The sequence below is a fragment of the Nanorana parkeri genome, unplaced genomic scaffold, assembly GCF_000935625.1.
Source record: "Nanorana parkeri isolate BGI_ZX_2015 unplaced genomic scaffold, ASM93562v1 scaffold1126, whole genome shotgun sequence".
NCBI lineage: Eukaryota > Metazoa > Chordata > Amphibia > Anura > Dicroglossidae > Nanorana > Nanorana parkeri.
In genome coordinates, this window is record NW_017307394.1 from 265,543 (window position 1) to 278,331 (window position 12,789).

At 39.4% G+C, this 12,789-nt stretch overlaps 1 protein-coding gene across 1 annotated transcript; it reads right to left on the bottom strand.

Moving 5' to 3' along the window:
* Positions 1-455: 455 nt before the first annotated feature.
* LOC108796507 (aquaporin-4-like) lies at positions 456-11,509 on the bottom strand. The gene is made up of 4 exons (XM_018567997.1): positions 11,114-11,509; positions 4,275-4,439; positions 1,661-1,741; positions 456-673 (listed from the first exon to the last, which is right to left on the bottom strand). The coding sequence occupies exons 1-4, from the start codon at positions 11,477-11,479 to the stop codon at positions 488-490; spliced, it is 798 nt and encodes a 265-aa protein (XP_018423499.1). The 5' UTR covers positions 11,480-11,509; the 3' UTR covers positions 456-487.
* Between the last annotated feature and the right edge of the window lie 1,280 nt (positions 11,510-12,789).

The window sequence follows — 12,789 nt, forward strand, 5'->3', positions numbered from 1 at the left end:
GTACAATCAACAATATAAACACATTTTCTAGTACAGTTGGACGGATTAGAACCTCTGTCAGGATTTTATTTTACTTGAAGGAAACTTCACCCCCACACAGCTGTATAAGAAAGGATTTCCCCTTAGGCTATAGAGTTTCTTAGTGAGTCTTAGGGACAGGTTGTAAAAGTCCAATCTCTTCAAAGGGGCACAGATAACAAAAAATAAACAGGAGTTTCCACCATTCCTTACTCTATGCAAAACTGAAATAACAAAAACATTTGACTCTACATACACTTTCACACCCCTGTATGCGAACCAACTTGTAATTTAAGTTGACTGGACCTTACGCAACTGACAAAAACATAATATATTTTTAGTATTAATAAGCAGCTTTTTTCTTTGTCCTTAGTCAATGTTTGCCATCCACATTTCAGTAGGAACAGGAGCACTAAAGTCCAAAAGTTTATTTTTCCATAAAGATGGCAGTATACTAGATAGCAAAATCTCAAATGTCACTAGATCCCAGCTTGTTACATTCTCCTCCAGGTACCACTGTTAACTGAACGGATTCCTCTTGATTCTGAGGTCTCTTAAAGCTAGCCTGGAGCTGGATTTCAGGATCTGGGCAGAATAAATATTGATAGACAAAAGCAGCAAGGATACCACCCATCATTGGACCAATCCAGTAAATCTGCAGAGAGTTGAAGAATACAAAATGAACCATAAATGATTTGTGATATTGTTCAACATACTGTATACAATGTTTCATTATGCAAATTCTACTTGGGGGGAGGAAAAAGAAGTGAAGGTAAGAAAGAGAGAGGAGGGAGGAGAGGAGAGAGGAAAGAGGAGATGAAAGATGAGTATGGAGGGAAAAGAGGATAGATACAAGAAAATGAGAGACCAGGGCTGGAGGGGAGTGAAGGAGAGTAATAGGGAGGGGATGAGATGAGAGAAGAGAATAAAAGGAAAACTAGGAGATGAGTGGGGAGGATTAAGGAAGGGTGGGAAGGACAGGAGTGGGAAGGGAGGAGATGCAAAAGGAAAAGAGAAGGGGTAAAAGGAGGGGAATAGTGGGAGTATAGAAGGACAGGAATAAAGGAGAAGAGAATCAGAAAGGAGAAGTAAAGAAGAGGAGATGAAAAGAGAATGGAGAAGAATAGACGGGAGCGGTAGAGTAGAGAGGACAGAGAAAATATTGTTTAAAAAAAACGCTATACTTATAAAATGTTTAAAGCCCAGCTAAAACTTTTTTTGCTTTAGACAGAGTGGAGAAGGGAGAGAGCCTCTTGCAGGTTTTTATTTGTGGTCTGTATTCCCACTAAGAAAACGAGTGATAGGAAATCTCTCACAGAATGCACCACATTTGTCAGTAAAATGTGGTTCGTTTAGAACCTCGGTTATTGTTACTCTCTGTATCTTCCTGTCCCAGTGACATCCGCTCCCCACATTTCCTCTTCTGCTGTGACAGGGGCAGGAAATGAGATTAAAAGTCTCCAATGAGGCAACAGAGAGCAAAAAAAGCTTAATAGAAGTATTTGCCCTTTACGTGTCTACTCAAAACAGTAGTAGTCTCCAGAATACTCCTGACCTAGCGTTAAATCCAGTCAAGATTTTTTTTCTTTCTCTTGCTACATATAATGCATAGGCACTTTTTTCTGTGCCGTTTCAGACTTACCCAATGGCTTTCCCAATGGTTAAACACAAGACTCGTTCCTAGTGATCGTGCTGGGTTCATGCTGGCACCAGTGTACTGAATCTAAGAGGAATACAAAAAACCCAAGATAAAACATAGTTAAAAATAAAAATATAAACCTATAACTGAAATGCACTTTTGGAGGTTAGAAATATGGAAGCTGCCTTTGCTGACTTATTTTTAAAGTTGCAGGTTTCAGGGCTGTCATTCTGATCCTAATAGTCCTTGTTAGTCTGATCCTAATAGTCCTTGTTAGGTCACAAACCTGGAACAAACATGCAGACAGTGAAGTCTGAAAACTCTTCTTTCCTGCCAACAGGTCATTGACTCACTAGTCAGTAAAGCAAGGATCAGAATGACAAAGATTGTGCAATCTTCTGCAGAAGTCAGCAATGACAGCTTCCATTTTTCTTTACTTACAGATTTCTGTTAAACAAGGGTCATCATGCATTGATGAAATACTTTTATACAATTACATCACACCAGAATAACACACAAGCTCACTAAGTGTAATATGTAAAAACATTAAGGGAATGGCTTGCCTTCTGATCAATATAAATTTAGTGCAATTATAACTAACAATCTTTATAGGTGCTCAGGGGTCATTTGGAGAGGACGCAGATGTCGGCCTCCTTTGCCCTTAAAGTGTACATGTAGCCAAAACCCTTTTTTGGATAGCACAGGGAGTGTTTTAAACCCCTGTCAGTTTATTTTTTAACTTGTTGCCCCATTGGGGAAGATTTCCGTTTCGCTTCATGTCCAGAGATGCAACAAAATGCACAAAATAAGGGAAATTCCCCTCTTAGACAGTGTTCCCTGGAACTGGTGTATCCATTGGCAGATTTGTTATATCTCCTTGGGACTCCAATGATGAAAATATCATCTTAATGTTCCTAGGGTCTGCCCACCTGCCGCCACCACCACTACAAGGTGATCCAACTATGTCTGCCAAATCCACCAAACTGCACTTATACCTGCACTGTACACTTACAATGGAATTGGTGGTTGCCCCGGAGGCTTCATATGGTGCATTGAGAGAACAGTCTTGGTTTATACGCTTGTATAGTGATGTCACATAAGCACCCCCAGGTATATATGTTACATGTACGTACCAGGTTTAAGAGGCAGCGGATTCCCTGTGAGTGCATGTAATCTTTGTACTTTGTGAGCACTTTGGTTTGTGGTTTTAGCAAGATATACATAAACACAATTGGGGTGGTGTATGAAACATTCCTGTGCTCCAAACTAGTACAACAGGTTATTTGTATCAAGGAAATATATTAATACTGTTGCTTTAAAATACTAATAATCTTGTGACAAATATTTACATATCAACAAATAGTTCACATTTTATAAACTTGGTTTTAGGAGACAAAAAACACAAATTGCAATCTTCTAATTTCCTATCAATGAAATGTACAAACACCACAGCAGAAAAACAAGAGATTTCCTCTTAAGTACTTTAAACAGAGGACTGAATTCCGAATATATAAAGCATAATTCTGCAAACATTCCAAAAGGCAAATAAATATATTTAAAATATGTAAGCCTTGGAATGGGCAGTGTGAGTTAGGGGACATCTTCCCCTTCAGTGCCCGAGGACCTTGTCCGGGTACAAAGACGTAACTTGTTTAACTTTTGGATTGAATGAGTAATGGTTAAAACCCCTGTCAGGAATATTTGTTTTGCTCTTTGTGTTCCATTGGATAGATTTCCCTTCACTTGATATCCTGAAGACACAAGAAAGTTAGAGGAAATCTCCAAAACAAGAGTAAATTCCCTCTGGACACTTGTCATTAGAACAGGTGTCCTCATTTGAACATTTTCCCTCAGCTCCTGTTCTACTTAAAGCTGAACTCCAGGAATGCATTAGTTTACATTCTCACATTGGTCTAGGGTCACCAGCATGGGGATAGACAGCAATAAAAACATGTAAGACTGAAACCAAAAAAAAATACAAAAAAGGTTTAAAGTTGTTCCAGGAACAGGAGGGAAACCTTCCAATAGGAAACAATTGTCTACATGGAGATTTTTTCTAGCTCCATGTCTCTGAGACAGGAAAAGCTGCAAAGTCTGCCTAATTGGGCACAGACAGCAAAAATTAGGTTTTAACCATTCGTTAATAAAAATGAAACAAAAAGATAATTGACTTTGCATACACTTTAAGGCCTTGTTCAGACAGGAGGCAAACTCCTCCGCAGTGGATCTCTTTATAGAGGGTTGTGGAGCAGTGGCTTCTTGGCGTTTAGGAGTGATCACATTTGAGAATCAACATGCAACATACTGTATATTTTTTGTCATGCCACGACGCAGAGCGTCACAGGTGTGGCAACGTATACAGCACTGTTCGGCCCAGTGCTAACATTGCAGTGGGTGGCTGGTGGTAAACCCGCAGATCAAAAATGCAGTTTTACTGCTCTCTCACCGCCCATGTGTACGAGGCCCAAGGGAGCCGAGTTTCCCTTCCCAATCCAAAAAGATGCAGCTAGGATACACGGCTCACTCAGACAACCTCTAGAATATAGGGGTCTGTATTTCCCTATGATGACCTTCCAGGACAGAAATATTAATGTTGTTTATTGACAATTGCACTTACTGCAAAAAGATGTCCAATGGTAACTGATAAGCCAATGATTAGAGGAATGGGGACTTTAATATCATTCCTTTTCTTGTCGCAAGAAGCAAAAATTGTGAAGACCAGCTGAAAAGTGATAAGCGTTTCCACCAGAAGAGCCTGACCATGCGAGATAGTGGCGTTCTCCTGCAAGACAAAAAAGATTTAGGGTTTGAATTAATTATTTGTGAATACATAATTTAGATCATCATTTAGTAGACATGTAAGCCGGCGAAAAATTTGTTTCGGTTCGTTTCTATTCTTTTCATATTTTTCGGGATTCGGGTCCAAAAGTCAATTTGTTACGTTATTCGGATTTTGACAGATTTGTTAATTTCAGATGAGTTAAACGATAATTACGAACGAACGTTCATTGCAGAAAAGTGACATTAAATGTTCTCTTATTTAACTTTTGACAGTCCACAGGAACAATAAAAAAACAGCGTGCGGTCTCCTCCCAATTCTTACCAGACCCTTTAGGTCTGGTAGGAATTTTAGGAGGGCCCCAACACAAAAACAAAAAAAGTGTGGGGTCCCCCTAAAATCCCTTTTTCCAAGCAGCAGCCTGGCAGAGCCTGCACCATAACAGGCCACAGCTAACATGCCCTGAACATGGGGAGGCACCCCCTGGCAAAGCACCTTGTCTTCACGTTGATGAGGACAATGGCAGGGGGGCTTATAGGAATCTGGGAATCTCGTGAATGAGTAAGGGATAGTTGTTGAAAAAGAAACAAGAAAGTTTTTTGACAATTCCTTTATTAAACCTCCCCCCCCAAAAAAATGCCCATTGATGTAATCCACAAGTCAATCACGTTGTCCAGCAATGTAGATCCACATCAATCATGATGGCTGCCGACTTGCTGGAAAAAAAATTCTCCGGTGCCCACAGCCACAACCGATCCCCTCGAAACACTGGCCACAAAGTGACATCTCTCCTCCCGAATGCCAACAAAGGGGAAGCTCTCGGTCTGATAATGGCATGCAAACAAATAGGCGGAACAAGTCCTATAATGTCACACTCACTCTGCCCCATCATTTTTTTTTTCACTCTGTTGACATTTGGGAGCAGAGCTGTAATTTTTGCGGCTGGTGTCTGGCGAGTTGGCGTCCATTGGGATTGACTTGGATCTAAAATCGCTGGACAATGTGATTGACATGTGGATTACATCGATGGACACTTTTTTTTTTTTTATTAAAGATTTGTCAAAAAACGGTTTGTTTGTTTTTTCAAATAAAGGACTTTTTTTCTACAGTGTGGTGTGCTTATTTACTTATTTTACTGTATTTGGTGAATTAGTAGGGGTTACCAAATACCCCTTATTCATTCACGAGGGGGAGGGGCGGCATCTGGGTGCCTTTTAAAAGAGGGCACCCAGATTCCTATAAGCCCCCTCTGCCCGCAGACTCCCACAACCACCGAGGGTTTTGGGGAAGAGGTCCTTGACCTCATCAACAAAAGGACAAGGTGCTTTGCCAAGGGGTCATCCCACGCTCTAAAATTCCTACCAGACATAAAGGGTGGGGAGGGGACTCCACACTGTTTTTCTTTTTCTTTTAATGTTTAACACAAGATCATTCTGATTTACATTTGTAAACATTTTTCGTATGCATCTGAATTTGTTATCAAAAATTCGGATACGTTCAGATTCGTTATTTCTTTCAGCATTCATTTCAATGCTGAAACTAATTGCACATGTCTAGCAGTTAGCAGCAGTTGCCACATTGACAAATAACTTACGTAACAGAAGCAGTTTTATGTGGATCTGAAACCGCTCACCCTTTACAACACAAAGCCCCTACTGGTGGACCATTTATCTGAACATGTAATTTAAAACGGTTAGGTCATAGTTCTCCTTTAACAAAGAGCTAGGACCTGCTGTTATTGACCACAGCGCACTCTCAGAACTTCTGATCACCAGTTAAAAAATCTCCCAGTGCAGTAATGAGCATGAATAAGAGACTCATGGTCACCCTTCTGCAATATACAGAAACAGCCAAATAACTGCTATGATACTAAAGTTGGAGGCATTTCTTGCTTCTATAGAACTGTCCATTGTAAGAAAGAGTTTTTTTTCTTTCTCCTGCATACGCTTATTAAGTACAGTGCAGTAATCCATCAGGGTCTATATATGATGTAATAGGTTGTACTTAAAAGTGCTAAACAAGGTATGTCTAACCCACCAGCTGTAGGAACTCTAGTCCAAGCATGAATTTTATTAATTTAAGACTTTATCTCTAGATGGCATTTTTTAGATACCCAAAATATGATTTAAACCAACCTCTACAATTCCTTAAAGCTGAAGTGTAGTGTACTCATATACAGGTGAAACTCGAATAATTAGAATATCGTGCCAAAGTAATTGCAGTAAGTGCTGCAAAAGGGGCCCAAACCAAGTACTGAATACATATGCATGCTTGTACTTTTCAGAGGTCCGATATTGTTCTATGTACAATCCTTGTTTTATTGATTGCATGTAATAATCTACTTTTTTGAGGTTGTGGATTTGGGGTTCTTGGGGTTTTCATGAGCTGTAAGCCATAATCATCACAATTATGACAAATCACGGCTTGAATTATCTTGCTTTGCATGTAATGAGTCTATCTCATATATTAGTTTCACCTTTTAAGTTGCATTAGTGAAATAAATGAACTTTGCACGATATTCTAATTATTCGAGTTTCACCTGTAATACCTTAGCTTGACCACATACCCCCTGAGCAAAAAAAATCTGTTTTAAGACCGAATGATATAATCATTGGGCCTGTCTGCTGCACTTTGGTCTAAGCTTGGTTGGCTCCTGTAAACATCATATCTTTCTTTTCAAAAGCATTATATGAAAGAACACATCCCCGGGATCACTGTAGATGTGCCTGTTTCTGCCTGTCGGCTACTGGGTGCTGCAGACTTTATCTGTGCAGATGCAGGCATGTCTAAAGGGATGCCTGCAGCTGCAGAAGCAAAATAATTAATAAACATGTTAAGAGAGGATTGGGGGATTCTCAAGCTACCAAAGGGAACTTATAAAATACATGCAGCCCATTTACAACAAGGCTCACATGTAGTAAGACAACTTAAAAAACAGTACCTTGCAGTACATTTCCCATGTTGCCTGTCAAATATTCTAAATTATGGTACAAAACATTCTACAAGTCCATTATCTACACTATAATTGCAATCCTGATGGAGGATGTACAGACAGGGTTAATTATTTGAAACAAAACTCTTCCCAACCCTCTAGTGAGAACTAAGCAGGATTTTTCAGAAACATCATCGAAACAAAGTAAGCTGCAAATTGTACATCTTTGTTAAGTTATCCTATGTGAATGGCAGCATGTAACATATGTAAAGTAGGTGTTATTCCAATCTGGCTGCAAAAGAGGAAATACATTTTATGTTGTCTTACTATGCATGGGCCTTGTTGTAAAATAATATTACTGCTACAGAAGCCAATCTCTTGCTTTTATTCATGTCTATTGCAAACTAAAACCTCTAGGTTTACAGCTACCAAACAGCGTTGGTCTTCTATTATACCATCCATACCAGAGGATGACTGGCAACAATTTGCAACAAATTATACAGTATGTGGACCCTTATTTCAGCTAAAGATAAAGTTGTTCAACACAAATTGTTCCATCAAATTCATTATACTCCTTCAAAGCAATATGCTCTTGAATTACGCACTCAACAATCCAGTTTTAAGAGCTGCCAGGTGGTTGTTGATTTTTCTGATACAATGTGGTCATGTGACCCAATCTTCTTTGACTTTCCAGGTATCCTCTGACCTGAGGTATGTCTTTTGGGCCTGTTTGGAGATATAACACTCTCCTCTCAACCAAAAACATTTCTGAGAACGCTGTGAAAATATGTGTCATCTTATCATGGAAATCTCCTAACCCCCACCCCCTCCCTTGATATGTGGAAATGTCAAATACATTCCATGCTTCCTTTGGTCAAACCAGCATTTGAGAATAGAGGTCGCCCCCCTCTCTTTACAAAAATTGGGGCCTGTGGGTATCTACCTCACCATGTCAGAAGTCTCATCTGATTTGATTATTCAACCCTTGTGTAAAATTTCCTCCTATCCTTCATCCAATACTATGGCTCAGAATTGCCCCTATGTGCTCTGCCCAGACATTACCTATTGTATAGCTTAATAGCCCTTCTTTTGTATAAATTGCAAAATACCATTACTGTGGTATTGTGCTATATGATCTAGTATAGTATTCTTCTTTGACTATATATACAATATATAATGTATTGGGCGTCTGCTTTAATTTCTTCTTTTACCTCTTTTGAGTAGCCTTATTGGCTCTTTTTCTGTTTTGTAAACAGTTAAACTTGTTAACTGTACATTCTAATAAAAATCATCCTATAAAAAATAATATTACTGGTAGAATAAAAGTTACTCATTTTTTATTTCACTGTATTACTGTATCTTACAAGTCCACTTTGGAATCTTGGAAGTCCCCTAATCCCCTCTTTACATGTTTTGCATATAAGTGGGGTGCTGATACATATACACATTAACAACTTTAGGTTCATATACAGCCCTTATTATAACAAAATAATTGATGACATAGAAAGTTTATAGCTGGGGGGACATCAAGGGTACAGATAAGTGGGAGAAGTTATTGATTAACGATCAAAGTCATTCGGACAGGAAAAGGCGAAGGCTAAAGATAGCACCTGCAGTTTCCACTGCCTTTAAATCCTGTTGGTAGAGCACTCCACTTCTTGATACTGTTGAGCTGCCTATTGCCAATGTGCCTTTGTAGCACCCCCGTACTCCCTGGAGGCCATTAGGCACCCAAGAGGTCAGGTGGGCCGACATTTAACCTCAGGGTGGGGTCCTTGACTTTTAGTGGGGTTGTGAACAGATGGGCGTCACTCAATTCTTAGAGTTTATTCACCACCATAAACTCAGGGAGAGAAGGTTAGGGCACAAGACACCCTTATGGACATGACAGACCCCTGTGAAATCACACAGCCTTCACAGGTAAAGGACCCTTATGTAAGAGCAGCATCGTGTGAGACACTTGGCTGTGGTAATCATCAATGCAGCTTCATCTCCCTGGATAAGACACCAACTTCCTGTTAACTTCCCCTTACTTCACATTATTGGGACAGAGTTGTGCAGGGACAGGATGACAAATATCTCCAATAAGGTCTCAGACAGCACCTTTTTAACAGAGTAGGGACACATAGAACCTCTGCTCTTCTCACCCAGTTAACACAGGTGCTGCTAATTTCTTGCCCTGGTATCACCTAGTATCACAGTAACAGAATATGAGGGTATATCTGATAAAATAAGTAAAAGGCAACTGGACTTGCTGTATTTTCTTGAAGACATCCGACTAGCTTTCTCAAAAGAAAGCTGAGAAAGCTGGTCGGATGTCCAGTGAAACGTCTTCAAGAAAAATACGGCAAGTCCAGTTGCCTTTACTTATTTTTTTACAGATATACCATGACCTGGATGAATGAGAACCTTCACAGACAGAATATGAGAGGGAATTCTCCCACTGGAGTCACAGACAGACAATAAGAAAAATCTTAATGGAGGTTCTCATCCTTACCCTACCCTGAACGTTAGATGGAGCTTCTAACCTTTACCCTACCGTGGAGGTTATATGAAGGTTCTAATCCTTATCCTACCATGGAGGTTCGATGGAGCTTCTAACCCTTCCACCCTACCCTATCAAAAAATGTATTTGTTATGTTTGGCCTATTTAGGACAAAATGACTGATTCTCTTGGAAGAACAAATCACACACACAAACCCACTCATAATCTCCTTTGCTGCACCAACACCATCCAACACGGAGCTTACACATGTCTTCCCGACTCCAAGAGACATATGATGAGGCAGGGGAACAGGGGAAGGGTGAGTATCTGTGTGTGGGTTTGTTTTTTTTAAAGAGAAACTAAGTTGACAAAGATGTCATAGCTGCAGATATGTAACAATAGTATACAACATTTAACAAATCAAGTACAAATAAAGGGTTACATCTCATTAACAAATGAAATCAATATGAATAATCAAAAATGTATTTTCAAGACTGGCAAAACATTGTGTTTCGTGATGTGGGACACACCTTTGCTAGAGAGCAGTCTTTCCCAACATTAGACCTCAGGGATCTCAAACAGATTATGTTTCCTTGTTTCCAGGAAGGAGAAAGATTTGTTAATCACTAACACATTAAAAGAATCGCATATAAAATGTAATATGTGAATCTTTAAAGAAACCTGGAAAAATACACTTTTAGGATTTATTCACATATTATTTTAGTGCATGACACAAGTGAAGTAAACCTTGAGTACTGTTCTGTAACATTATAGTCATATATCTGTGCTCACATGCAGGGTGACAGAGCATGTCCAAATCCCTGCATGCAGCACTCTGGATGTGATCTACATAGAACACAGTATTATGTGTTCTCGCAGGAAAAAGGTAGGCAACCTTGGCACTCCAGCTGTGGTAAACCTACATATCTCATCATGCCTTTACATCTGCCTCTGGGATACCTTTACCTCTCTTATGCCTGTGACTGTCATGGCCTCATGAAATTTGTATTTTCACCACAGTTAGAGTGCCAAGGATGCCTTTAGCTGTCCTAGGACTTATTATCATTGGATTGAAACTGCAGTATGAAAACAATTGTCAGTGCAGATATCTAAACGTCATTAATGACTGGAGTGTGAAAACACCAACTGTTGGATGCCTAGATAAATAAAAAAAAAACCACAATAATTACTGCGACCAAAGATCTGCTACAAAATAGGGTTGACATTCAATCAATTTACTCTATAGTGCTTTACACTCACCTTGGTGACACCCACTGGCCATTTTTCTTCTGGGGTAATAAGGGCCACTATTCCAGTTGCAGCTATTGCCCCCAAGCACTGAATGAGAATATAGAAGAGTCCTTTGGCCACTGTAATCTTCCTCGTACATATCATTGCAACTGCTACTGCAGGGTTCAGGAAAGCTTCACATATATGTCCAAAGCAGTGAATTAGTATAGCGATACTCAGTCCAAAGCAGAAGGCAATGTGGGTGTCGCTGTTACCACCTGGATTCATACTTGCAGTGGATCCCAAGCTAATAACCAGAAACAAAAAGACAGCTAAGAATTCCCCAGCCATTGAAGTCCAGAATTGTCTGGTCCATATTCCCTTGAAGGCTGTCATTTTGCAGCAAGAGTTGTGAGTAAACTCCAGGAGTAGTGAATGATCTTGTAGGTGAGGGGCTCTGCTATTTGAATGAGGACAGCAGAGAAACAGGTTGGGCAGGTAATGACGTCTTGGTGACACAAGCCCTTCCTTACACCAGAAACTTCTTGCTAGAAATAACTTTTCTGCCTACAGCCTGAAGGAAAGTGCTGTGATCTCCAAGATCTCAGGCTTGTACTAACATGGATATGGTGGATACAGAACAATCTAAAGAGGTTATTGTGTGTCACTGCTGGTCCCACCCAGATCATCTTCATCAACCTTGTTGCTGGAACAGTCCTTGTAGTTTGCTATAAAGGGTCTTATGTTTACAGACATGGGGGTTTATAATTTCTAGGCAATCTGAATAGGGAATAGGGAAGATAAACATTACGGTAAATTGCTGATCATAGTGAGTACGGTCATAGAAGACACTTTACTAATGCGGTAGGAAGCTAAACCTGTTTGGAACATCTACAGACAAAAAGTGACCAGTGACATCAAATTAGTATTTAATTTAATAAAGATAAATACAGGATTAGGGTGAGCTAGAAAATGATTGTACTCCAGAAACCTATTAGGTAGACAGGTGAAAGACAGATTAGCAAACTAATAATTCATCAGATTCAATCAAGATAAATAGACAGGCAAATAAATAGATAGATAGATAGATAAACTTTACACAGTGATGGGTTGGGAATCAAGGTGATCAGACATTAGCACTTAGCACTAGTATTAGATGATGACTTGGCTGCTGTTGCGTTAATGTACATCACTGGTCTCTGTTCTTATGTAAGGTAATAATTGGTTGTGATAATTGTTACAGTAGTCAGTAAAACACTATAAGTGGTCTATTTATAACCAATCTGCAGAGTTATACCCTAAAAATCTTTCTGAACATTTTTTTTCTGTGAAAATAGACACAAAAATGACCATTTTTAGATATGCTTTTTTTCAGGTCAAATGTATGTAATGTAATACTCCATTTTGGCCTAGATGGAAATGAAGCGCATAGGAAATAAGCATGTTTTGCTCCTCAGCACTAGCTAGTGGCTATAATTCAGTATTACATCACATAAATTCGACCTGAAAAGAAAAAATATATATATTGACCGTTTGTTTTTGTGTCTATTTACACAGAATGAATGTTTAGCAAGATTAATAAGGTGAATGGGTCTGAAAATTGGTTATAAATAGCCCTTTAGGTTTGCGCATTTAAATTTATGACCATTAGGCATAGTTATAAAGCGGGAAATGACCTGTTCACTAACGATTTATTTTAGCCAACT

What these genes read in the sequence shown, in the direction of transcription:
- LOC108796507 (XM_018567997.1), bottom strand. Translation starts at nt 11,479, where the DNA reads ATGACAGCCTTCAAGGGAATATGGACCAGACAATTCTGGACTTCAATG. An exon ending in GGCCAGTGGGTGTCACCAAG is followed by an intron (nt 4,440 to 11,113) that starts GTGAGTGTAAAG and finishes TTTGTCTTGCAG; the next exon opens with GAGAACGCCACTATCTCGCA. An exon ending in ACCATTGGGAAAGCCATTGG is followed by an intron (nt 674 to 1,660) that starts GTAAGTCTGAAA and finishes AACTCTCTGCAG; the next exon opens with ATTTACTGGATTGGTCCAAT.